Source organism: Excalfactoria chinensis, chromosome 2, assembly GCF_039878825.1.
Source record: "Excalfactoria chinensis isolate bCotChi1 chromosome 2, bCotChi1.hap2, whole genome shotgun sequence".
NCBI lineage: Eukaryota > Metazoa > Chordata > Aves > Galliformes > Phasianidae > Excalfactoria > Excalfactoria chinensis.
The window spans coordinates 78,813,731-78,841,273 of record NC_092826.1 but is presented as its reverse complement, the minus strand read 5'-3'; the positions used below and the strand labels follow the sequence as shown (position 1 = coordinate 78,841,273).

Sequence of the window (27,543 nt, the reverse complement as noted above, 5' to 3'; positions counted from 1 at the left end):
CACCGAGTATCTGATGGTGTCAATTTTGTGCCCACATACGGCACAACTCGGCTTCTTGCTTGCCCACCAGATGGCACAGCCATAGCACAGCTGGTGCTGGCAGGGGGTCACGTAGGTGACATCCTCCCGAATTTGCCCGCAGATGGGGCAGGTCCAGTTGGATGGCACGTCCATGGCCCTGGGCTGTGCGGTGGGCTGGGGAGAGCTGAGGTCGGGAAGCTGCTCCCCTCACAGGTGCTGCAGCAGGCAGAAGGTGTTACGAACTGCAAGAGAGAGAGAGAGGCCACCGTCACTCGCTGCCTCAGTCTCTCATTATCAAACCCTCCCTGCCCCTGTTCCCCTCCAGACACTGTAGGAAGTAGACAATACGCCTTACAGGCATAGGCCAGACTGGGGAGGGTCCCTCAAGAAGCACCCCCAGCTGCTGGCATGAGGCATTGCCACGCTGCCCACCTGCTCTGCTGCACGCTCCTCTCCTTGATGTCCCGTCTGCCTGCTACCAGCAGGGTCGGGGTACACCACAAATGGCCCTGAAACAGCGTCTGAGAGCTGCGCAAGCAGCACCCAGAGCACGTTCCAGCTCCGAATTTCGCCCTGTCCACACTCCAGTCCTCGCACACACGCTCGGTTGGAGGCCAGGCACGAACTGCTGGGCTGGGCTGCTGCGCCCGCATTAGAGCAGTGTGGGCCAAGCAGTCACAATCCATCGCCTGGAGATGTCACAGACCAGGGCTTGGCAGTGTTGCCAGCCTCAGCTTCACTGGGGGACATCACCACCCGTCCCACAGCGATGACACCCTCCATTGCATGGTCATCACCATGCGCCAGCCTCACCTGCTGCACGTGTGCCAGCAGCACTCCAGTCCCAGCACACATTTCTGGGCTTTCCCCAGCACTGCTGGCCACCCCATTTAACGCCGCAGCTCTTGTGTGCTTGTCATCAATGTTTCACATCAATATCCGAGGCCTGGGTCGTGTCTTCCCACATGCCCCATCTGGTTGATCTGGCTATGGCCATGGCACACAGCCCCTGGCTCATACAGCAAGTAGGTTTATTGTTCAATAAAATTTCATACTTCCCTCTATCTCTTGCAATAGGAGATGTTTTCCAGCCTTCTTGATTCTATCATATTGTGCTGCCCAAGATTGCTGTAGAGTGAACCTTTCACTTCAGTGGAACATAATTCGTGTCACTGTCCCCAACATTGTCAGCATTGTTTATTTAAGCATTTATTTTTACTGTTCAACCTGAAGTGCAGCGCTCTGGTGTGCTGAAAAGCCAGCCTGCAGAAAAAGCATAGGGCAGCTAATTAACTGGGGTAGGGTAGCTAATGGGGACCACATTTGACTAGAATAGAGAACTAGAATTACTAATACGTTTTCATTACTGAGATGCTGAGTAGCCACTGAGGCAACTGTCTGTGCTTGTCAGAGTGCTGGGGAATTAACTGGCCACCAGTGAATAGGATGTGTGTGTGTGCCTTGCCTGAATATGGCCATTTGTGTGAGATTGCAGGGCCGTCCCAGCTGGTTTTGTTCAGTCACTACACAGGGTTTGCTTGCTGCATACCCCGTACACTTCCATTACCAGACCTGCAGTGGTTCCCTGACACTTGTCAGGGATCACTATCCTGATCCTGCTTTGTCTGTGAAACGTGATGAAATAAAAGCCTAACGTGCTTCATGTGTAACTTCTGCTCTGCTGCCGCTCAGCTGATGTTGCCACGTCTGCACTGAGTGGATGAGGTGGCTCTGCTGACTTCTCGACTGAGGTGCCAGGAAGTTTTTTACAAGTGCACTTGCTGAAGCTTTTCATTGCATTGAATAATCTGGGATTGTTTCTCATTTTTCCTATGTTTGCTGAACAGTCACTGGTGCCTCGTGTTATCTGGAGTTTTTCATTGGACTGATTTTCATCATCAAATCAGGTACCACATATGAAGCTGTTCTCCATTAAAACAATCAATGGATTCAAGCCAAAGATCATGATATAACTGAAGTGTTTCAAAAATTAAGGAGATCAGTCATGGCTGTGTGCTGCTATTGGGTTTGAGTTTGATTCTTTACTTTTCCGTGTGTTTTCCTTCCTCTGATGCATTCCTGCATTACTCACAGTGAGATTATTTGGGACAGGGACTGATATTGTGATGTCATCACAGAATGTCATAACACGTCATAACAGTTGATCCATCCTCTGCTCTTTGGGGTTTTGGCTCTGTTATTAGTCATATCAAGAGTGCAGATTTATGGTCATGGAAGAAAAGATGAAATGTAACACCCTCCGTCAGGATGGAAATATGGAGAAAGCAGCATGGGTAGGATGGGTAGGGACAGCAATGCCAGCAGTTTGTCAATAACACACAGACATTGTCTTTTTTTAAATTTTTTTAACTGATATTTATTATTTATTATAAGCAGCAGGCCGAGAGGTAGATGTTGTGCTCCCAGCCTGCCGGAGCCGTGCTCTGATGGCAGCAGTGCCGGCCTAGCGCCGCCGCTGGGGCCGCCTCTTGCAGGGCGGCGCAGAGTCCTGAGAGCTGCTGCAGGCCTTCCTCTTCGGGGGGCGCCGAGGCCCCCCACACGAGCGGTCCCTGCCCTGGGAAGAGGGGCCCTCTGTCACCTCCTGCCCTGGCTCCGTGCTGGGCCCTGCGGGGCTGGTGGAGCGGCCTGGGCCCGAGGCAGGAGGCTCCTGATGGGAGGTGCTGGTGGTGGGGCTGGCTGCAGGGCTGTCCTCCCTCCTTCCAGAAGCACGGGCGTCCTGGTGGTCCATCTGGTGTCTGATCGTGGGACCGTACAGGGCTGCTGCAGTGCTGATGAGCCTCCTTACAAAGGGCAGCACGTCCCCGCTGGTCATCAGCTGCAGCTCCCGCACCAAGGCCTCCTGGTCCAGCCCGTGCTGGCACAGGAAGTTCACAGTGGTGCACTGTCCCACGTAGACTTCCCACCAGTCATCGCTGGACGTCTCCTGGATCTCCTCCTGCAGCCACTGTAGCAGGGGTCCGAGGTCTTCCGGGTGGTTTTGGAAGAAGGCAGCCCAGACCTCGGCTGGGAAGTTGTGCTCAGGTGGGATGAGCACCGGCTCTGCAGGCCCCTGCTCATCCTGCAGGCCGTGATCCGAGTGCGCTGCGGGCTGCGGGACAGCACACTCGAGGTAATCTTCGTCCGACCTCACCGAGTATCGGATGGTGGTAATTTTGTGCCCACATACAGCACAACTCGGCTTCCTCCTTGCCCACCAGATGGCACAGCCATAGCACAGCTGGTGCTGGCAGGGGGTCACGTAGGTGACATCCTCCCGAACTTGCCCGCAGATGGGGCAGGTCCAGTTGGATGGCACGTCCATGGCCCTGGGCTGTGCGGTGGACTGGGGAGAGCTGAGGTCGGGAAGCTGCTCCCCTCACAGGTGCTGCAGCAGGCAGAAGGTGTTACGAACTGTAAGAGAGAGAGAGAGGCCACGGTCACTCACTGCACCGGTCCCTCACCATCAGTGCCTCCCGGTCCCTGTTCTACTCCAGACACTGTAGGAAGTGGACAATACGCCTTACAGGCATAGGCCAGACTGGGGAGGGTCCCTCAAGAAGCACCCCCAGCTGCTGGCATGAGGCATTGCCACACTGCCCACCTGCTCTGCTGCACGCTCCTCTCCTTGATGTCCCGTCTGCCTGCTACCAGCAGGGTCGGGGTACACCACAAATGGCCCTGAAACAGCGTCTGAGAGCTGCGCAAGCAGCACCCAGAGCACGTTCCAGCTCCAAATTTCGCCCTGTCCACACTCCAGTCCTCGCACACACGCTCGGTTGGAGGCCAGGCACGAACTGCTGGGCTGGGCTGCTGCGCCCGCATTAGAGCAGTGTGGGCCAAGCAGTCACAATCCATCGCCTGGAGATGTCACAGACCAGGGCTTGGCCGTGTTGCCAGGCCTCAGCTTCACTGGGAGACATCACCACCCGTCCCACAGCGATGACACCCTCCATTGCTTGGTCATCACCATGCGCCAGCCTCACCTGCTGCATGTGTGCAACATTGCGAGATCGTGTCAATGTGATATAATCAACCTGCCATGCCTCCCCATATTTTCCCTTCTACGATTGTACTAATCCCATAAATTTTCATCTTCTTGGTTTGTTTAACTGAGCAGCATGTCTCACAGTCATGGATAAACTATGCAATAGTGGCCATAGTTAAGTCCATCCCTCCTTCTCTCGGCCTCTTGTATGTTGCATCTCTTCACTGATGGTCTTAGGTTTCATGGGCCCACTGAGCTTGAAATAATTCACCCTTGTTCTGCCAGTCCAAATCTATTTGAGACACTTTAATTCTGGCAGCACAATATACATAAAGGCTAGTTTGTTATTTGTCAGTAGCCTGACTCTTGAGCACATGAGCATCCACATGGTGCACCTGGGCAACTGTATTCAGGCACCAGAGTCTTCCAGCTCAGCAGCCCTCACTAGTCTTGCCCCTTTGTGGCCAGTTGTTTTGTTCCCACTGCGGTAACCACCCCCATAAGGCATTTGCCACCATCCACGAGACAGCATAAAGACAAAGCATTGGCCACCTCTCCTGTTCATCAAAATCTAAGGACATCTGGACAGCCTTTATCTCTGCAAACTGACTTGATTCTTCTTCACCTTCAGTGGCCTCTGCAACTTTTCGTGTGGGGCTCCATAGAGCAGCTTTCCGTCTGCTGTGCTTCTTCTCAGTACATCACGATCCATTTGTGAACAGGGCAAATGTCTTTTCATTTTCTGGTAGTTCATTGTATGGTACTGCCTCTTTAGCATGTGATACGTCTTCTGCTGGTGATGTATCAAACTTTTTACCTTCAGGCCAGTCCATGATCACCTGTAGGATTCCTGGCTGACCGGGATTCCCCATGCGAGCTTGTTGTGTAATCAGTGCAATCCACTTGCTCCAGGTGGCATCAGTAGCATGATGGGTGGAGGGAACCATTCCCATTAACATCCAGTTCAGCACTGCCAGTCGAGACGCCAGGAGAAGATGCATTTCAGTGCCAATTACTTGGGAAGCAGCCCAAACCTCCTCATATGTGGCTGAGATCTCCTTATCAGTTGGAGTGTAGCACTCTTTGGACCCCCTGTACGCTCAACTCCAGAATCCCAGGGACTGGCCTCGGGTCTCTCCTGAGGCTCTTTGCCACAGGCTCCAAGTGTAACCTTTCTCTCCAGCAGCCATGTAGAGGATGTTCTTTACACTGCGTCCTATTCACACTGGCCCCAGGGCCACAGCTCGGGCTTTCTGATGTTTAATCTGCTCAAAATCCTGCAGCTGCTCAGGGCCCCACATAAAACTATTCTTCTTCCTTGTCCCCTGATGAAGGGGGCTTACAGCGAGGCTGTAGTTTGGAACATGCATTCTCCAAAAGCCCACTACGCCCAGAAAGGATTGTGCCTCTGTCTTACTTGTGGGTGGAGACATGGCAGTGATTTGCTGGCATCCCACAACTTTTGGGATGTGTTGATGCCCATCTTGTCACTTTATTCCTAGGAACCGAATTTCCTGTGCAGGAAATTTCTCTTTGTTTTACTTAATAGCGAATCCAGCTTGGAGAAGGTTGGGGATTATTCTCTCTCCTTTCTTGAAACCTTCCTCTGCTGTATTGCCTCCCGCAATAATGTCATCAATACATTGTATGTGCTAAGGAGCACTGTCTTGTTCCAGTGCAGCTTGGATCAACCCATGGCAAATTGCTGGACTGTGCTTCCACCCCTGGGACAAGCAGTTCCAGATGGAGGGAACAACTGAATGCCCCAGCAGGTGAAAGCAAACTATGGCCTACATTCTGTGGCCAATGAAACGGAGAAAAGGCGCTAGCATTGTCAATGGTGGCATGCCAGATGGCTGCTTTTGACTCCAGATCATAGTGGAGTTTTAACATGTCCGGCACAGCAGCACTCAGTGGGGGTGTGACTTTGGTGACCAGACTGGTAGATGAGGAAAGGCTGTTGATGCCATCTACCTAGACTTCAGGAAAGCCATTGACATGGTTTCTCACAGTATTTTCCTGGGAAACTGTCTGCCTGTGGCCTGGACAGGTATTCCCTCCTTTGGGTATGGAACTGGCTGAAGGGCCGTGCCAAATGTCTAGTGGTTAATGGAGTTAAGTCTGGAAAATCCCTTACAAGTGTGTTACGCAGGGGTCGATGCTGGGGCCCATCTTGTTTAATATCTTCACAGATGACCTAGGTAAGGGGTTTGAGTGTACGCTCAGAAAGTTTGCAGATGACAACAGGTTGGGAGGTGGTGTCCATCTGCCTGAGGGTAGGGAGGCCCTTCAGAGGGATCTGGATAGGCTGGATCGCTGGGCTGAGGTGAATAGGATGAGGCTCAACAAGGCCAAGTGCCTGGTCCTGCACTTTGGCCACAATAACCCCATGTAGAGCTGTAGGCTTGGGGCTGAGTGGCTGGATGACTGTGAAGAGGAAAGGGACCTGGGGGTGTTGGTTGATGTTTGGCTGAACGTGAGCCAACAGTGTGCCCAGGTGTCCAGCAGGGCCAATGGCATCCTGGCCTGTATTAGAAATAGTGTGTCCAACAGGAGTAGAGTGGTAATCGTTCCCCTGTGCTCAGCAATGGTGAGGCCGCATCTCAGGTATTGTGTTCATTTTCACTATAAGAATGACATCAAATGTGTCCAGAGAGGGGCAACAAAACTGGTGATGGGTCTGGAGCACAAGTCTTACGAGGAGAAGCTGAGGGAGCTGGGACTGTTCAGTCTGGAGGAGTCTCAGGGGAGACCTCGTTGCACTCTACAGCTTCCTGAAGGGAGGTTGTGATGAGGAGGGGTTTGGCCTCTTCTCTTAGGTGAGTGGGAAAAAATGCAGGGAGATGGGCCTTAAGACAAAACAGTGGTAACAATCTCTTGGGGAAAAACAATATACTAAATATGATAGCGGAACATGAGATAACATAATAGAACATAAATGGAATTGAAGCCAGTGAATAAAATGAGAGTGTCCAAAACGAAAGGTCTTTCTCTAATGCTGAAGGTGAGACAGCTGGGGAGCACGTACTGCAGAGACAAGCAGTAAGAGGAAGGTGCTGTTCCGTGACTCAATCTGCCAGTCTTCAAATTTCCAAAGACGAGTACTCGGAAAAAAAAACAAATAAATACCAAAACAAATACTCCACTCACAACAGGTAGGAAGGAGTGAAATGGTTCATGTCCAGCAAAACCTAAGTATATGCAGACACAGGCCTACATTTGATATCCTTGTGGTAACAGGTGCAGGAGGAACAAAGGTTTTTGAGGTTCGGTTTTGAATGTGAGTGAATATCTGTTCTTTCAGTTCTAGCCATGATTGTAAGACACGTCGTGTCACGGAGAATGTGTGTGACAGAGATGCCTGAGTTTGTAGTTTGTTGCACTGTTTTGACAACTGTGGAAGCCAAAAGCCCACCCTGACATGCAAAAAATATGATGGGTGAGTGAGTAGTTGTAAGGCATGAGAGAACATCACACCTGTGTAGTGGACTGGCTCCTCTCTGAGGCTGGGGACAAGCTCCGCGCTCAGTAAGCCGCGCTCCCTTCCAAACTCAGCACCAAGCCCAGCAACCCCTTGGCAGTTGGGACAGGGATAGTTAGCACAACCCAGGTCTGCAGGCGTGCAAGATGATCAAGGGCAGGTCTCCCTGGTGCTGGGAGCCTATCACTGTGCCCAGCGCTCCAGCTGCGGCCTCCCCAGAGCTGAGCAGAGGGGCAGCATCTCTGCCCTTCGCACGCTGGCAGCACGCTGGCACCTCATGCAGCCCAGGACAGCAGTCAGGTTTGCGGGCAGCGCTCCTTGCCGGCTGAGCCGAGTGTCCGGCAGGACTCCTGGGTCCTGTCCAGCTGGGTGGCCCCGGCTGCGGTGTGGCCTGGAGGTGTTACAACACAGGTGCAGAAATTTGCCCTTCCCCGCACTGTTCCTGATGATGGGATTATTGGAGTAAGGTGTGCTCCATCCCCAACTTGTTGGGGCCCTTGTATGTTTTATTAGTGCTGTCAAGAGTGCTGATTCACTGTGGAGGAAATAAAGTTGCATTTCTGTGCCAGGCTTCAGGACAAGTAGAAGGAGATAGCATCATGGGTAGGAACAGCAACGCGAAACGCCTTCTCAACAACACTGAGACATTTTCTCATTATTTGTAATCGATGTTTATTAGGCATTATAAGCAGCAGGCCGAGAGGTAGATGTTGTGCTCCCAGCCTGCCGGAGCCGTGCTGTGACGGCAGTGCGGTGCCGGCCTAGTGCCGCCGCCGGGGCTGCCTCTTGCAGGGCGGCGCAGAGTCCTGGGGGCTGCTGTGGGCCTTCCTCTTCGGGGGGCGCCGGGGCTCCCCACATGAGCGGTCCCTGCCCTGGGAAGAGGGGCCCGCTGCCGCCGCCTGCCCTGGCTCCGTGCTGGGCCCTGCGGGGCTGGTGGAGCGGCCTGGGCCCGAGGCAGGAGGCTCCTGATGGGAGGTGCTGGTGGTGGGGCTGGCTGCAGGGCTGTCCTCCCTCCTTCCAGCAGCGTGACTGGCTTGGTGGTCCATCTGGTGTCTGATCGTGGGACCGTACAGGGCTGCAGCGGTGCTGATGAGCCTCCTTACAAAAGGCAGCACGTCGCCGCTGGTCATCAGCTGCAGCGCCTGCACCAAGGCCTCCTGGTCCAGCCTGTGCTGGCACAGGAAGTTCACAGTGGTGCACTGTCCCACGTAGACTTCCCACCAGTCGTCGCTGGACGTCTCCTGGATCTCCTCCTGCAGCCACTGTAGCAGGGGTCCGAGGTCTTCCGGGTGGTTTTGGAAGAAGGCAGCCCAGACCTCGGCTGGGAAGTTGTGCTCAGGTGGGATGAGCACCGGCTCTGCAGGCCCCTGCTCGTCCTGCAGGCCGTGATCCGAGTGCGCTGCGGGCTGCGGGACAGCACACTCGAGGTAATCCTCCTCCGACCTCACCGAGTATCGGATGGTATCAATTTTGTGCCCACATACGGCACAACTCGGCTTCTGCCTTGCCCACCAGATGGCACAGCCGTAGCACAGCTGGTGCTGGCAGGGGGTCACGTAGGTGACATCCTCCCGACTTTGCCCGCAGATGGGGCAGGTCCAGTTGGATGGCACGTCCATGGCCCTGGGCTGTGCGGTGGGCTGGGGAGAGCTGAGGTCGGGAAGCTGCTCCCCTCACAGGTGCTGCAGCAGGCAGAAGGTGTTACGAACTGTAAGAGAGAGAGAGAGGCCACGGTCACTCGATGCCACAGTCTCTCATTATCAAACCCTCCCTGCCCCTGTTCCCCTCCAGCCACTGTAGGAAGTGGACAATACGCCTTACAGGCATAGGCCAGACTGGGGAGGGTCCCTCAAGAAGCACCCCCAGCTGCTGGCATGAGGCATTGCCACGCTGCCCACCTGCTCTGCTGCACGCTCCTCTCCTTGATGTCCCGGCTGCCTGCTACAAGCAGGGTCTGGGTAAAGCACAAGCGGCTCTGAAACAGCGTCTGAGAGCTGCACAAGCAGCACCCAGAGCACGTTCCAGCTCCGAATTTCGCCCTGTCCACACTCCAGTCCTTGCACACTCGCTCGGTTGGAGGCCAGGCACGAACTGCTGGGCTGGGCTGCTGTGCCCGCATTAGAGCAGCGTGGGCCAAGCAGTCACAATCCATCACCTGGAGATGTCACAGACCAGGGCTTGGCAGTGTTGCCAGGCCTCAGCTTCACTGGGGGACATCACCACCCGTCCCACAGCGATGACACCCTCCATTGCTTGGTCATCACCATGTGCCGGCCTCACCTGCTGCACGTGTGCCAGTTGCACTCCAGCAAATCTTCCTGGGATGTCTGCAGTGTTGCTGCCCACTCCATTCCCCCCCAGCTCTTGTGTGCTCAACATCAGTGTTTCCCAGCAATCACTAGTGCCTGAACCATGTCTTCCCACAGGCCCTTTGCGTGGCCATGGCACACAGCCCCAGACTCATACAGCAAGAGGATTTATTCAATAAAAGTTCATGTTTCCCTTTGTCTCTTGCACTGGATGAACTTAGAGGTCCTTTCCAGCCTTCATGATTCTGTGATCTATGCTACCCACATCCATGATCGCTGTTGAGTGAACGTTTCACTTCAGTGGAATATCAAGTCACGCTGCTGTCCCTGACACTGACAGCTTTCGTTCATTGAAGTGCTTTATTTTTTTCTGTTGGATCTTAAGTGTGCAGTGCTCTGGTCTGCTGAAAAGCCAGCCACTGTAGAAACAGCTTAGGGCTGCTAATTAGCTTGGGCAGGGTAGCAAATGGGACCATATTTGACTAGAACAGTGAGCTAGATTTACTACTTGTTTTTCATTACTGGGATGCTGAGCAGCTGCTGGTGTAATTGTCTGTGCTTGTCAAGGTGCTGTGGAATTACCTGGCCACCAGTGAATAAGGTGTGTACGTGTGCCCTGGCTGAAAATGGCCACCTCTGCAAGAACACAGTGCAGTCCCAGCTGATGGTTCCAAGTCAGGAAGCAAACTTTCCTTGAGGAGGAGTCTCAGTTGAAGCTCCTGCGTTTCACCATACTTTGCTGCATCTTGGCCTTGATGAAAGCGTTTCAGTAAACAACCCAAGACATCTTTGCTCACTGTTCAAGACAAAGCTTTTTATAACTCTCTTTTCTGAGCCAAAAGTTACTTCTGTTGGAAACATTATTTATTCCAAGGCTCCCAGTCTTCATAATTCATGGAATTGTGGATATTACTTAAATGCTTCAAAAATTAAGGAGATCACTCACATCTGTGTGCTGTTACTGGGTTTGAGTTTGATTCTTTACACTTGTGTGTGCTCTCCTTCCTCTGATAAGTTCCTGCATTTGTCATAGTGGGGTGGTTTGGGATGGGATCTGCTTTAGTGAGTTTGTCTGTGCATATCCTAGAAGTGTGGAGAGACATGAGTAGAGGCAAAGATGCACTTTATATTCATAGTAAATACTTTTGTCAGAAGCACTTCTGCTATCATGTGCTATTATGCTTAATGGAGAGAATGGAAGTGATGCACTTAAAAGGGCTGCAGGTGAAACTGGTTTAAAAGTGACTGTGTGCCCCTGCAGGCAGGAGTTGTTTTGGGGATTTCCATTAATGCTTTAGCAAACTTGTTCCTTCTGAGGTTGTAGACTCATTGTGCTGTCCTCTGAGAAGCTGAAGGTTCCATCTGGAAGTGCTAGACAATGGAAGATGTGTGCTGCCTCTGTGAGAATCTGCAGTGTGCTCAGCTCCCGCAGTTGTATCCAAACATACTTAAGAAACAAGCTTTGAAGATCTGTGCTATATGTGAATGTTCTGGTCTTTTCTTTGCCCCTAGCCAGCAAGCGGGCTGAGAGCATGTCACTAGCAATTGTTTCTCCTGTGCAGGGGCTGCAGAGCTCTCTGCCCTTACTAGAAGGAAGCAAGGCCAAGTCATGCAGCAGGTAGCAGCTTTAGGAAAATCTGTACAGGCTGAAGCCTCCTCTCTTGAAAGAAACTGAGCGCTACCCATACAAAAGGGAGTCCAGCATAGAGCATGAGTTAAACAGGCTGATGATGAGATTCACTGAGTCATATGCTCTCCGTCTTGCATAAGGACTACTGATTTCAGCTTGAGTACATCAGTAGTTGCTGCTCTGATTTGGAGCTACAGATAATAAAACTTCCTACTACGCATTTAAGGGTGTGCTCCTTAACTGCAGTTTAGTTCTGACGTGGCAAGCCTACTAGCTTACCAACTTTCTAGGCTTAATTGAGCAGAATAACATCCCAAATGACACAATTAAAACATCTTTTACTGTTCAGATGTTTTTCTTTATAAGCCTATGAACTTTATAAGAAGCAACATTAATTGAATTGTATTTGATTACTTCAAATAAATAATAGAATTGGCATAATTGGTGTGAGTTCAGTAGACAGCCGTGATTCAGCTGTTCCTGTGTCTCGTTTTGACTGTAAAGATGGAGCTTCCAACCTCCACAGTACGTGTGCAACAAGTTTCTAGGCAGGAAAAAAGTTGTTTTTAAAAGAACCTTATGGGAAGTACGGGTAGAGCTTCCTTCACAGTGTAACAGGATGCGAGTAGAGCTCCTTATTCATTTAAAACAAAAACCAAGAAGTTACTCCAGGCTGGTTATGCATCGTCTATTTATTAAACTGGCCAAAAATATTCTTAAGCTGGGCAGTTAAGGACAAGGCAGTCTGTCTCAATCACCTTGATCATGCTCCTTTGACTCGCCATCCTCCCACAGCTCCTTAGTATCCTTCTATTATAGCAGTGGATTTTTGCATATAGAGAACTTCAGACACAAATAATAGCTAATTTATTTGTGTGCATGTATGTGTACCTTTTTTTTTTTGTGTGTGGATAAACATACAAAGAATATTTCTGTGCGTAGTTATCCATACAAAAGTATATGTGTGTGTGTGCGTCTGTGTATATACATACACATAAAAGCACTTTGGAGCACTCCGGCCTCATACTTTTTATTACAGGTTCAGACTTCATAAGAAATAAACTATTTAGGAGAGCAAGTGATGTGTGTCTACATAACTCTGTCGTGTGGATGAATGGATGAAATCAATCATTTACTGCTTGACTGGGAGTAAACAAATGAAACTCTTGGAACCAGGTGCTTCTCCCCCTCTGGGTTTCTCCAGCCCCAGTGCCATGTGCAAGGAAAAAGTTGACCAGATGGACACTGCCAAAGAGCACTGACTGCTTAAAATGGACATAAATCCATGAGAGGACTAAACAAAATACAGAGGAGAGATCTACTGCAGCTGGTAAATGTGGAGAAAACAAACACAGCCCAGGAAATCCCCCAAACTAAATGTAGTCAGAGGTTGGGACAGCATTCAGGGGAAGTGTTTGCTCTTCCTGGCTTATAACCACTGTGTAGAAAAGCTTTGGAGTTAGAGAATCCTTGTTTTAACCTAACACTGCTGCTCCTTACTTTATGCCTAACCGGGCTAATACTGGCATTTATTATCATGATGTAAACGAGCTGACACACACACAGCAAGTAGTATCCAGAAGTGTATCTTAATCATATTCGAGTAATTATCATATATTGTATAATAGATGCACATAATGTATGTGTATATAATATGTACATACAAATATACATATAGAATAATATGTATATTAATTATACTCTTCACCTAACATTTAAACCTACTAAGCATCGTAGTTGATTCAGCAAAGTAACTTTTTGTTTGACAGTTTCAACTTCTGCTTTCATATCCACTTCCTTTCTTGAATTCTCTGGTAACTGGACATAGTAAAGTTAAGGATGATTAATCTTCTGTACTACTTTAATATTTGCATTTACAATCATATAGATTGGAAAAGACCTTCAAGATAGTCACATCCAACTGTCAACCTGACCGTGTCCCTTCGCATCCTTATCATCCATGATAATCTTGGAGTTTTGAGTTGATTCTTATTTTCTCAGAAATCTTTTTGTCCCTTCATGGGTTTAATGATGGAAGGACTTAGGAAGCAATAATTTCCAAATTTGAAATTAGGCTTTGTTGTTAGAATAATCATTTTAAAAGCTATTATATTCTGGTCTTGATTGCTTTGATGGAGACACCTCCTATTGTGCTATGTAACACCTCAGTTCCATCTTTGCACATGCCTCTGGTATTAACTCCTCTGCAGGAAATAACACACACAGGATGTGCTGGGAAATTCTGATACGGTTTCACTTGTTGTCCTTAGGAGATAACAGTAAGTGTTCCACTGACCCTGAATAATGTCTTATTCTTTCCCAATTTTTAGAAAATAATTTTCTTCTGCTGTGTTAACTGGTCAGATCACTCGACACAGTGAAAAGAGAAGGGGAATCCTTTACTGAGCAAATGTTTTGTCCTGACTGGGCTTTGCAGTGGGGTTCTGTGCTGGGCAGGAAATTGTAATTGGGATTTTTTAGAATTTTTATGCATGTTGTAAAGCCTTATCAGCCAGACAGTGACATGAAATTTCCTTCTTGAGAAAGTCCTTACGGTGTTCAAGAAACATTTCGATGTTGTACTAAGGGATATGGTTTAGTGGGGAAATTTTGGTGGTAGGTGGACTGGATGATCTCAGAGGTCTTTTCTAACCTTGGTGATCCTATGATTCTGTTCTATGATTCTTTTCAGATGTTCTGTATGCACATGATTTCACAAGATCGGTCGTCAGCTGAAGAACCAGATACAATAGTCATGGTTAGCTATACAGAATGGTAGAATTTCCATGTCAGTTGAGATCTTTTCTTGGTACCGGATACTCATCCATCTTCTGGCAAGGTAAGCACCATAATTATAAAATCCAGGAAATTGTAAAATTAGGTTCCACACATCTGAAGATACTCTGTGGAATATGGATAATACTCTATGTCTTCCAAAGAATTACTCTCCTCCAAATCAGTGAGTCTTCCATGGTAAGACACTTATTTTCCTGTGGAGAGGGTTTCACTTGTTCTTCAATCCCTCTTTAGGTAACTTCAAGTTATTTTCCTTGTGTCCTTTGGACAAAAATGTGCTTTCTGCACATGACATTTTCCTTTTTATTCCCATTCCCCTTCATGCACAAAAGATAATGTACCAAGGCAAAACTGTCTCTTGCTTGTATAACTTAAGGGCTCTGAATCACCATGCAACTGTACATCCTTTTATATTATCCGCAGTTGAGCTTCATAGTTCAAAGGCACAAGTGTAAATCTTTCATTTAGTAAAACAGGTTTGGCCACAGTGAGGTTGAGTATAGGCAGTGTATTTCCTGGTCAATAAATAGGAAAAGGCAGTTGGTAAGAAGAGTGTTGAAATAAAATTGGCAATGTAATTTACTGTTTCATAAGCGCTAATGGTATAATTTGCAATTAAATAACTCTTGTGTTACTAACCACGTGAAGGCAGAATGTCACTGTTTATATGGGTGAGGACAGTTCACAGATCACAGAATCACAGAATGACCCGGGTTGGAAGGGACCTCAAGGATCATGTAGTTCCAACCCCCCTGCCTAGCAGGGCCACCAAACATACGCCTTTACTAGATCAGGTTGCCCAGAGCCCTGTCCAACCTGGTCTTGAACACCTCCAAGGACGGGGCATCCACAGCCTCCCTGGGCAGCCTGTTCCAGGACCTAACCACTCTCCTAGTAAAGAACTTCCCCCTAACATCCAACCTAAATCTTCCCTCTTTTAACTTAAAACCATTTCCCCTAGTCCTGCTATTATCAGCCCTTTCGAAGAGTTTGCTCCCCTCCTGGGAGTAAGTTCCCTTCAGGTATTGAAAGGCTGCAATGATGTCACCCCGCAACCTTCTCTTCTCCAGGCTGAAAAAACCCAACTCCCTCAGCCTGTCCTCATAGGGGAGGTGCTCCAGCCCCCTGATCATTTTCGTGGCCCTCCTCTGGACCCTTTCCAAAATCTCCATATCTTTTTTGTACTGAGGGCTCCACACCTGGACACAGTACTCCAGATGGGGCCTCACAAGAGCAGAATAGAGAGGGACAATCACCTCCCTATCCCTGCTGACCACCCCTCTCCTGATGGAGCCCAGGATCCCATTTGCCTTCCGGGCTGCCAGAGCGCACTGCTGGCTCATGTTAAGTTTCTCATCTATCAGGACCCCTAGGTCTTTCTCTGCCGAGCTGCTCTCGAGGACAACTCATTCCAGCCTGTACAAGTGCCTGGGGTTCTTCCGGCCCAAGTGCAAAACCTTGCACTTTGCCGTGTTGAACCTCATTAGGTTCACCCGAGCCCAGCTTTCCAGCCTGTCAAGGTCCCTCTGAATGGCATCCGTTCCCTCCACCGTATCGACTGCACCACTCAGCTTAGTGTCATCAGCAAACTTGCTGAGGGTGCACTCCATTCCCTCATCGATGTCATTAATAAAGATGTTAAAGAGCACCGGTCCCAAGACAGACCCTTGAGGGACACCGCTCGTTACCGGCCTCCACCTGGACATAGAGCCATTGACCACCACCCTCTGTCTGCGGCCTTTCAACCAATTGCTTATCCATCTAGTTGTCCACCCATCAAATCCACTTCCCTCCAATTTGGAGATGAGGATGTGATGGGGGACCATGTCAAAGGCCTTGCTCAGGTCCAGGTAAATGACATCGGTCGCCTTCCCTTCGTCCAGTTCTTCACAAAGAGTTGTGCATCCACCATTGAAGAGAATTCCTCAGAAATCAATAAAGACAAATGCTTTACTGCCAGCAAAGCTGCCAGTTGTAGTCTTGAAGATACCTATAATACATACAAATTCTGAAGCTATCATTCTGATATTGAGATAAAGCACCAAAAACGATGTAAAAAAAGCATCTATGATCTTGCATTTGAATATTACTTAAAATACCACTCAGGAGAGCAGTTTATGGGTTCTTCCTTCCAAAGAGTCCTCAGTCGCTGTGCCCAGGCAATAAGCATCTCCTTCCTTTTCTCCTCAGAGACATATTCTGGAGCAAAGCAGATATGAGGCTTAAGGACTTTCACACCGCAAAAGTGCATGATGCCATGCTAAAACCAAAGGAAAGAAAGAAACATGTTAGCACATAGTTAGCTTTTCACTTTCAATTCAAGCACGTGGTATATTCAAGTCTAAAACTGCTTCTGTGACCCTATGGGAGACAGGTTTTCTAAACCAGTGTCTTTATCAAGGGAAGGGAAATTAATTGAGGGCATCTGGTATTTACTTTGGCAGTTGGTGCTGAAGGGCAGACATGAAGCAGAATAGCATACAGTGCACTGAATAAGGTCAGTTTCATTGATCCTGGTCTGTGGTATTTGTCAGCTCAACTTGCCATTTCTCTTTGCGTGTCTGAATTCACAGCTGCATTTAACATTCTTTATTATGCTGATTTGCAAGATACACAGCTAGGTAGCCTCACAAGGGCACACAGACAGTATTCAAAATGGTTAGACCAAAGAATTTCTAGATAAATTCATACATACTGATTGTGTTATATCAAGAAGTAGCTGGCCCGATTTGCCTTATCACCTAAATTACTCAGGAAACTTTTTCTACCTCTGACAAAAGAGCAGCAATAAGAAAAGATATGCCAGAATAATGTGTCCCCCATCCTATGTGACTCAGGTAGGCATGGGAACAAGAAACTGCATGCTAGAGCTAATGGAAATTCTATCGTACTGGAGAAGCAGACATTGTAAGTTTTCTTCAGAGGAGAAGGTACAAAGCAACTTTAAAACTCTGTGGACTTTCAAAGCAGTTGCATGATTATAGGGCCTGGCTTGTAGATGATTGGAATTAACAAACTAGTTATTTCTTATTATAATATACAATAAATATATCTTGTGTAAAACTAACATCAATACAATTGAAAAAAAAAAAAGATAATAGAAGAGACGTAGAGATAATAAGATATAATAAAGAATAATAAAAATTAAGGCCAATGAGTAACAGCAACAATAGATTTCATTTCTTATACCTGCATGGGCCACAGGATATAGCGGATATCACCACTCATACTTCCTTTCATATACATCTCTTCAGTTCCCCCAGTGGTGAAAGAAAACATAGCTAACTTGTTCTAGAATTAAAAAACAAAACAACACTGCTTAAGTCAGACATGTTTAAAGGAGCGTTGTTGAAAAGTTTAAGAGAGATTCAGGAAAACCTGGACATAATCAACTTCTAGGGGTGTCCTGTTTCCTGGATCTCAGGTGTAGCAGCAGCTCTGAGTCATAGGCTGAACATGAGCAGCTAGACAACGGTCTGTGCATCAGGCTTTTAGGCACACATCATAATGAAAAGGGATTACGTATACTGACACCCATTTATGAAACAGGGCTGACCCTTGCTTTCTCTGATTCAATTTTGGGAAAACTGTGATGGGAAAGCAATCTGTTACTGAGGATACCTTTACTCCCCTCTCTCACGAATGCAGAAATTGAATGCTACAGTCCTCATTCAGACTTGGACTTGCTTGTCACTTTCCAAGCTATAACTGGTTTTCAAACTATTCCTCAGGTTTTCTACAACCCCCATGTTTCTTCTGATTCAGTAACTGTGGTATTGGCCACAGGCTTGTACTCAGCACATGTTCTCTGTCTTAGTAATTAAAATCACTTTTTTCCTGGAATGACTCAGTGCAGTATCTCAGCTTCCTTGCTTGTAATCAGCTTGCAGCTATGATGATTACAGTTTACTCTTATTCATCTCAGTTGGGCACCTATTTCTGAAATTTAAACCAACTGAAATATTTGGAATAGTGAAAATCAGAAATGACATAGATTACAGCGCACAGAAGGGGTGCTTGGAAGTATAAAGACATTGACCTGCTATAGCCCCACTAGTCTGAACTGGTAAGAATATCTCTAAGTGATGCTGAAAAACAACTGCAACAGATGGAATTTGGAAGCATGGCACTCACATCTTCCCCCCTTGACTATGAAATGATTCATTTTATTATTATTATTTTTTACCTTTTGCAATGTATTGCAGAGGATTGATGTCTGGATTACATTCTGGAGGAAGATGAGGGAATGAGGCCCAGTAATGGACTAGTAAGCAGTTTTTGTAACTCCTTGCACTTACCAAGCAACTATTGAGTGCTATTCAAGATACCTTTGGATTGATAAATACCTCAGTGTGTCAAAGACCTGAACTTATGTATTAAGGCTGCTCCAAAAGTAATGCATTCTATTTATTTCCAGGGAAACCACAACAGATACAAAAAGCATATAATGCTTTATAGAGAAAATTCTCAGCTACAAAACACTACTTTTCAACATAGTCACTACCATTAGCTATGCATTTTCACCAGTGATGAACAGCAGCCTGCATGCCTTGCTCATAAAAATCTGCACCAGTGGAGGTGACATTCTCACTGTTGCCACTGCTGAAACGTACCGCTCACCACCTCACTGTGCTCACAGTCCCTGTTTGGACTCCAGAAATGTCCAGCAAGCATTGATGAATGTCAGTGAATGGCATGCTTTCTGCATGGATGAATTCAGTTTGTTTCATACTCAATTCCATTCATACCTTTGTTTCATACTCAATTCCACGTCAGATGTCATTTGGTCAGACCACTCCTCTGCTTCCATCTGTCACACAGCAACAACATGTGACAGAATACTGGAGGGATGGTTCAACCTCTACTGCCATACCACCATCTGCCTCTGACATCAAGTGCCAACATAATAAATTAGGCATTACTTTTGGAGCAGCTCTTGTAACTGCAATGCTGAAGGCCTGAATGAGCCAGATGCTTTCAAAAACAAGTAATTCCTCCAAAGAATGGAGGACAGCTGAAAGTGAAAGCTTTATGCAAATATAATGGAAAAGATCGCTTCCAACCCAAGCCATGCTATGGTGCTATGATTCTATGAAAAGAAAGACCATTACCTAAACTGCGCTGCAAAGATCTTCAACTTAATAAAACAGTCTCAGAAACATACCTTGAGCAAACCAGTATCGTAACACTCTGGAAAATCGTGAGCGAATCCTTGGACCAAGACTCTGTCCATCCAGCCCTTCATGATTGCTGGCATGCTGAACCAGTACAAGGGAAACTAGGCAAAAAAAGGAATGACCCTGTTAGTACAGAGAGCCTAAGGCATCCTTAGGCCTGGTCTTTAGGTAATCTCCTGTTTTCCTAATCTGTTCGGGTCTTGTACATATCTTTTTCCAAGAAGGAGAGGGAGTAATTATGCAATTACCCTTTCCTTATATTATATTAATTTAATTTAATTTAATTTTTTTTTTTTTTTTGCACCAAAATGTACTCAACTCCTTCTGGTATTTTACAGACAGAAAGTAGAAAGCAATCTCGTCCTTCAGGGGATGTTTTATGATACTTATCTGAGAAACAGTATTTTGAAAATGATGAAAACATGCACTGAAATACTCGCTCAAGATACAGTCATATCCTAAATTTCACCAGGAGCAGGACAGCGGAATACATGCAAGCTGTGCCTAGGCCAACAGTTTGATTATGAATTTGGCCAGAATATTTTCCTGGATATCAGCACTCTGGAGGCCAGTACATTGTGTACTTTATCCTTGCTATTGACTGTATTTGCACAAGTATGTGACACGTTTCACTCTCTACACTGCTGATGCCACTGTTTCATTTAGGAGCTACTCTGCACCCAGGCATCTGTTTCCCATAGGTAACACTATTTCCATGTTGTGGGGCTAGTGATATTTCTGGGCCTTTTGCACGCCAAAGATAGGACTCCTGAAGAAGAGAGCAGAGATGAGTTGTAAAACTCAGCTAGCAAGTTCAGACATTGCTTGTTTAACTCAGCAATAAAAGAGGGCAGTATGGTTGGGGAAGTCAGAACTCCCCAAGCCTGCTGGCTGCCCCAAACTCCTTGCCCATAAAAGAAGCAATGCCCGGCTTCCTGCTGCCTGATAACCATGGCCAGGTACATCTTTGTGAATACAGACATTACATTTGGCCTTGTTGCAGCAAGTTTCTGGATCTGCTGTTATAACTGCTCTGATAATTGTACTCCTGATCTGTGCTTGTTCCTGTGCCATTATTTAGAGATGAAGCGTTTATCCATACAGCTGATGGTTTGGTGTCTGTTACAGTTTCCCAAACTTGAAACTGCTTTCTTGCACTTAAGCCTTTACATTCCTGTGCATAAATCTGTGTTTGGCTTGTTCTCCAAGGCATGAGTGTAGTATCAGGTTGCATGATACTATGGCATGGTTCTCTTATTGAGAATTACAGCATTAGTTTGCACTCGATACTTCACAGTGGACCCATGCAATTGTTTTAGAGTGCAGGTGGCATAAGAAGCAGTCTTCCCAAAAGCAGTCTAATTGTACTTTGAATATTGGTTTCTAAGTGAAATGCAGGTGTGAATTTTACTTGGATGCTTTAAAGATCTGCTTTGAGATGCCTTCCTATTTGCTAAAAACGTCAGTGTGGAGCCTTAATTTGGTGAAAAATTCATACTGTGCCAGCACAAAGAATACACTTGATCTGGTATCTTTGATGTTTTCCAAAATACACACCATATCAGGAAAACCTGACACCTTGAAATTGCTACGCTGGGTACAAACCATTTTATGTTGATGGCTGAACTGCTGCCTGTTTTCATTCTGGCTAGAGTTAACGTTCTTAATGAAATCTGTAATCTTTTTGCTTACTACTCCTTTTAGGTTGTTCATCCCTGTACTTTACCACTTGAAGTATTTTAATACAATTTAAAGTAGCAACCTGAAAAATCAGCAGGTCTGCTTCCTGCACCTTCTTTTGCTCTTCAATCAAATCGTTGGACAAACATCCTCTCTTGTAAGCTTCTGCTGCCTCCACTGCATAACTGAAGTTGTCTGAGTTGTGCAAGCAACCTGTGGAGAGAAGGGCACAGTCACTGCTTACTCCGTCCACAGCACTGTAGTCAAATAATTAAATATGTGTTGTGATCTACAGTTCTAAACTGAGTTACTTGCTTACCCTTTTTTTTCTCACATTTTTTCATGGATATTCAGTATCATCACAGCTGATAGCTGAAGGGCTGGAAAATCAGCCCTATGAGGAGAGGCTGAGGGAGCTGGGGCTGTTTAGTCTGGGGAAAAGGAGGCTGAGGGGAGACCTTATTGCTCTCTTCCAGTATCTGAAGGGTGCTTACAGTGAGAGCAGGGCAAGTCTCTTCTCACTGGTGACAGGTGCCAGGGCGAGGGGAAATGGCCTCAAGTTGCAACAAGGTAAGTTTAAGTTGGACGTTAGGAAACACTTCTTTACAGAAAGGGTAGTTAAACACTGGAATAGGTTCCCCAGGGAGATGGTTGAGTAACCATCCCTGGATGTGTTTAAGAGCCGTTTGGATGTGGTGCTCAGGGATATGATTTAGCAGAGGGTTGTTAGAGTTAGGGTACTATGGTTAGGCTGTGGTTGGACTTGATGATCTTCGAGGTCTTTTCCAACCTGGGTAATTCTATGATAGATGATGACTTGGTTGTAAACTGGGGAGGAATGTATGATCTCAGAGTACTGAAACTTTCACCTTTCTATAGTAGCATGCTATGTGCAAAAAGAAGACCTAGTCTGGTGATGTGGGTGGATGGTTTAAGAAGATGTAAGAGAATTTTGCTAATTGCTCTGCCTCTGCATTGGGGATTACTGAAACTGCAGTCACAAGCACTACGTAGCTGCTTTTCAGTTTCTGTGGGAACTCAGCAGAGGCTGGGGAACCAGCATCCACTGGCTCTGCTGGCTCCACCATGGCTGGGTGAGCTGACACAGGTATGTCCAAATGAAACTACACATCCATTCCTGCAGACTGGATTAGCAGTTCATCAGTCTTTAGCAACAGGACTGGTGAAAAATATGGGAAGGCAGAAGCATTAATCTCATAAACTGAGCTAAGTAAGTTGTACAATGATATCTGAAGACATTTCTCACTCGAGAGAAGTGGACCTTAAATGAGAGATTAATTCTGAACAAGTGCTAATGCATTTTTGTCTCTCACTAATCTCACTGTAAGCCAACGGTCACATCCAGGAGTCGACTTTTAGAAATGCTTAAGTTTTGTAGCCTCACTGTGTACAGGAAACTATTGCTCACAGCCTGAATCTCTGACTGACCACCTGAGGCAAAGCAATGAGTCAGCTGCGGGAGCACAGGTGAAGGTAATTCAGCTGTGCTACCAGAAGGGTGCTGCTTGGCTGCACCTCTCCCAGATGTCATTTAAGGACTGACCACCACTAAGGCAGGATCTCTTTCTCTGGAGATTGCTCCTGTGTGGAGTTTACTGCAAACCGTCAACATCAATGAGCATTTACCATAAATGTCTTTCTACTATGATAGTCTTTTGTATGAAACATCTATTCAACTGTTGTCTGTATGTTTGTATAACTGTACAACTACATATGCTTTAATAAGCATCTTCTTTCTTTGCTAATGCTTGCCTTAGGCCTGTGATATTTCTTTTTGGTTCTTGTTCTACAGAAAGATTGTCAGTTCTCATAGGTGGTGATTTGTTCTACGTAACTAGAAAAAGTATTATGGCTAAATGCTATAAAATAGTTGTGAGGTGCCAAAATGACTCGCAAGCCCATGCGCTTAAATGCCTGGAGTTAATTTGCAGAAAGCATTTGTAATATTGTTCGTTAAGGGGATGTGGTTCTTAAAGCATCTCCTCAGTTGGTTGCAAATACCAGGAAAACAGTCTTTCAGTCTATAGGCAGAACACTGTTTTACAGGTCTGCGCTATATGGGTGATTTATCATTCTGATTGAAGGGGCATTTTTAAGACTTATTACACAACAGGTGATACTTACACTGGCATCTTTTTTATCAGTGCTTGCAGAAAATAAAAAAGCAGAGTCTTGTTAGTTGAGTTATATAGGTACAGAATGATAGCAACTGCTTTTCAGAGTGCACCTAACGGCATGGGTTCTAGATTGTTAATGCAGCAGGATGAACAAGATGCAAGTTTGTCTCATTGCTACTGTTAAAATCTCTCACCAACAATGTCATTTCTTGTTGCCCGTGGCTCGAACTGCATTGCATATAAGTCAGACACTGTGACACTGCAGCCCTGTTTGCTCAGTTCTTCCACAGCAACAGTCTTCAAAGATCCATTAAAAGAGTTGGGCTCTTGATGTGCGTAGACTATCAGGACTTTTTTCCCTGGGGGCAGAAAGAAAAGCAGAGGACACCTTTGAGACAGGCAGATACAAAGCAGTTATTGTGCTGTATTTTCTAGTGAAAATTGCAACAGCGTTTGATTCCTGCTCAACAGGAGTGACTCATGAGGAAGTAATCAGTAAGTGCCTCCCCTCCAGCAATTTTGTGCTATGCTGTTTTCCTAGGTGGAACTTAGTGGACAGTGGGTGTATTTCTTTAGCACGTCACACTGCCCTATGCTGGATCAAGTCAGGGCTTCTCAACTTCTCCTCAAGCAAGGTCCTCTTGAATCAGCTTTTGTGTTTGGCTGGTTCCACTACCACCCAAAAAACCACCCTACAACAGAAAAACAAACAAGACGGCCTTCTGTTGATTTAGCCCTTTCAGCTGGGGGTTAGACAAGCGACAGCAATTGTACAAACATGGTGGGATCAGAGCGGCACCAATTTACGTGGTCTCAGACTGTCGTAGAAACGACTTCTGGGAGCTCAGAGCATCTTCTTGCAGGTTCTCTACATCTTCTGTTTCAGTGCTGTGTGACTGACAACATCAGATGTTTAGATGCCGCTATCTTCAGTGTCTTCATGGTGATACCACCAGAAAGCGACATGATTTCTCTTAGTGTGTCAGTGAGCTTTCTGGTTTGTGTCAAACAGCCAACAGAGTGTATTTAAGCTAAATCAAATGGCAAGGTTGGATATGTTGGGGTGTAGCTTCAGAAAGAGCAGTGAGGCAGTGGCACAGGCTGCCCAGGGAGGTGGTGAAGTCACGGCCCCTAGAGGTATTCAAGAAACACGTGGATGTGGCACTGAGGGCTGCGGTTAGTAGGCAGGGTGGGGGTGGGTTGATAGTTGAAATAGGTGATCTTAGCAGTCTTTTTCAACCTTAATGAATCTATGATTCTATTCCCTGGAATTTCAAGGTATTATAGGCGAAAACCTGAATACACAAAACAAGCAGCTCTCAGATCCTGGCTGGCAATACATAATGCAGGTCTCTCCTGAGCTCATTTTCTCCAGTGGTTTATTGCCCTTGAAGGGGAGCCGAGTGTGCTCCGACACCGTGTTTGGAGAGACTGGAGTTTTCAAGTGCATCCTCTGCTGGGGGAATTGCAGTGCTGTGACAAAACACTGGCTTAGTATCATAAGCCAGCACTACAGGCATTCCATACACCAGCCTGCCCAGGGTTTAAGTGAATTGCATTTGTATTAGTAGATGTTCTTACCTGCCATTTTCCACTAGCGTTCTCTGATGCGGCCTGTAAGCTCAAACGATGTTTGTTTACGTGGGAGACACCACCAGGAGGTACACGAAGATCCCTGTCTGCAGGAGCAGGGTGAGAGGCCCACAAGCACGATCTTTTGTGAGCTCTGCCGGACAGACAGAGCGATGGGAGAGAACGGACTTCTTACATCTCCCCCCCCACGCTGGGCAGAGAATCGTGCTTTCGTTTCGGCCTTTCTTCTTGTCGCCTTTTCAAACCCTGTTTCAGACCCACTCGCCGCTCCTCGGTCTCGCTGCAGCGTAGACCCTGGGGCGGCGATGACGGGCTCGGAGCTCACGGCTCAGCACCGCTCCCCGCTGTGCTTTACCCTCAGCGGGGCCCAGCCGACTGAGGCTGGCTGCCAGGCGGTTCGGATCCGAGCCGAGCCGCTCCCTGCCCTCCCGGTGCCTTCCGGAGGGCCGGGCCCTATGCGGGGCGGGCAGCGGCCCGAGGCTGTGGCTGCTGCCGCCGCTGGAGGCGTTGGTTGTGCTGCGCGCTGTCATTACCGTTGTGTCTATGCCTATAAGTGTAGTATGTGATGGATCACACGCTCACTCATGTTCTGCTATAAAGGGCGATGCTCACTGCTGGCAACAGTAGCTTGGTGATAGGAACACCCACACCTCCTCCAGCCTTCGTGTGTAGAGGGGTGAGCATGATTCTTTGGGGTTTCCAAACGGGGAGTCTGAGGGTACAGCCAAGTGTTTGAGCACAAAGCACTGATCAATAAACACCAGTGCTACCTGTGTCCTTCTGCAGTGAGAAAGCCTCTGTGCAAAGCTCACGCCACTGGCATTTTTCACCTGCTGTGCCCGGGTTATTGGAGATGTAAGCCCCACAGCATTTCCCATTACTTCCCAGGGAGAAGGTGCTGCGGGCACTGAGACTGCAGCAGTGGGCACTTACAGGCTGGGCAGGGCTCTGAGCAACCTGATCTATCAGCAAACCTTCCTGTTCATTGCTGGGGAAGCTGGACTTGATGATTTTTAAGGGTCCCTTTCAACTTAAATGATTCTATGATTCTGTTCTATTCAATATCACTGAACATCAACCAGGACTCTGCTGGCACATGGCCTACTCTGAGGTCTTGCTTCCTTTCCTATCCACACCCACTGCTATCAGGAGCCTACCCAGAGTGAGCAATGGCTATTGCTCAGCCAAAAAGCTTTCCAAAGTGTCCAGACCTTTCACAGAGTCTGATGGGATCTGGCATGTTCTTGGTCTTATCCTGACATGAAGCAGTTCAATTCCTATGTATAGCTGGCACAGAAGTCACAACTGTCTAGGTCTCCTGTAATGCAGACAGTGAATGTAAGATGTACAACTGAAGGACAGATTCTTTTTCTCAGAGTACAAAATATTTTTGTCCTCCTCAAGATGTGTTGTTAAAATATATGTAGTTAATCTCAACGATATTTGAAAAGGTTCACATGAACATAGAAGTCACATTAACACACATTAACAGGGGAGTCTATTTCATGTACTTCAGGGAGTACATCAGATGGATGGAAAGATGGGGAGCTTTTGGAATAGGTCCAGAGGAGGGCCATGAAGATGATCAGAGGGCTGGAGCACCTCTCCTATGAAGACAGACTGAGGGAGCTGGGCTTGTTCAGCCTGGAGAAGAGGAGACTCCTGGGAGGCCTTCTAAAACTTAAAGGGAATTTATAAGCGGGAGGAAAATAAACTCTTTATGTGTCTAGATAGTGATAGGACAGGAAAGAATGGTTTTAAAGTGAAAGAGGGGAGATTTAGACTAGATATCAGGAGGAAATTATTCATTGAGAGGATGATCAGATGCTGGAACAGGCTGCCCAGAGAGGTTGTGGTTGCCCTGTTGCTGGAAATGTTCATAATCAGGTTGGCTGGGGTGCTGGGTAGCCTGATCTAGTGCCTGATTTAGTAATTGCTAACCCTGCCTGCGGCAAGAGTGTTGGAACTAAAAGGAATATTTGAGGCCCCTTCCAACCTAAGTTATTCTGTGATACACTGAAGTGTGTCTTTCTCCAATACTGTGAGGCTGATCTCTAATGATTCTGCAAAATAATATTGGAAAAGTCAGTCTGTTTTCCCGTTTGCCTTTGGACGAGTCATCTTGTAAGGATTTCAGCAGCCTGGTTCAGTCATTTCTTAGAAATCCAATGAGCACATTTTTCAGAGCTTTTAAGAGAAAGTTCAGGGGTTTTAGGAATTATTTTTGCTGTTTAGGCAACACTGTGGGACAGGCTGGGGGTTCTTATAGTCTCCCTTCCACCTCTTTTGCGTCCCCCTCATTTTTAATGTTAATTAGTTCCCAGGAAAGTGTTTAGAGTGGCTCAGGCATCCTCCAAGAACAGTGTATTCTCCTGTCCCTGCCAGTTATCCCTGAGCATTCACTGAGTAGTACTTCATAAGAAATATGTATATTTATAGCTTATCTGGCTTTTGATTGGCAGAACAGACTGTTCTCCTCTCTAACACAAAACAGAGCTCCTAAGATAATAACAATGGCAATAGAGGTTCAGACCAAGGGCCTGTCTAACCTAGTATTCTGTCTTCAACTCTGCTCACAAGTAACTTCCTTCAAAACAGTAAGGGCAAGGTAAGCATGTAGGATATTTGCCCTACTGCTTGGCTTGCAGATATCTTAGACCTGAACATATAGCAGTTTGTATGGTAAACTACTATATGGTTTACCTCTTTGTTAAGTACTTTGCCTGATCTCCC

General features: G+C 46.9%; 1 protein-coding gene across 2 annotated transcripts; it reads right to left on the bottom strand.

Moving 5' to 3' along the window:
- Positions 1-12,178: 12,178 nt before the first annotated feature.
- On the bottom strand, positions 12,179-25,274 carry NQO2 (N-ribosyldihydronicotinamide:quinone dehydrogenase 2). 2 transcript variants are annotated; one of them, XM_072330127.1, is made up of 7 exons: positions 24,799-25,274; positions 23,412-23,576; positions 21,162-21,292; positions 19,387-19,500; positions 17,412-17,513; positions 16,322-16,482; positions 12,179-14,737 (listed from the first exon to the last, which is right to left on the bottom strand). In XM_072330127.1, the coding sequence occupies exons 1-7, from the start codon at positions 24,803-24,805 to the stop codon at positions 14,683-14,685; spliced, it is 735 nt and encodes a 244-aa protein (XP_072186228.1). In that variant the 5' UTR covers positions 24,806-25,274; the 3' UTR covers positions 12,179-14,682. The 2 variants fall into 2 exon arrangements, with proteins under 2 accessions (XP_072186228.1, XP_072186229.1); XM_072330128.1 differs by having other exon boundaries at positions 12,179-16,482.
- Between the last annotated feature and the right edge of the window lie 2,269 nt (positions 25,275-27,543).

Excerpts from the sequence above, each read along its gene's own strand:
- NQO2 (XM_072330127.1), bottom strand. Across the intron at positions 16,483-17,411 it reads ATATCCTGTGGCCCATGCAG|CATGGCATCATGCACTTTTG; the intron begins GTATAAGAAATG and ends CTTTGGTTTTAG. Across the intron at positions 14,738-16,321 it reads ATAAACTGCTCTCCTGAGTG|GAAATACACTGCCTATACTC; the intron begins GTATTTTAAGTA and ends TTTATTGACCAG.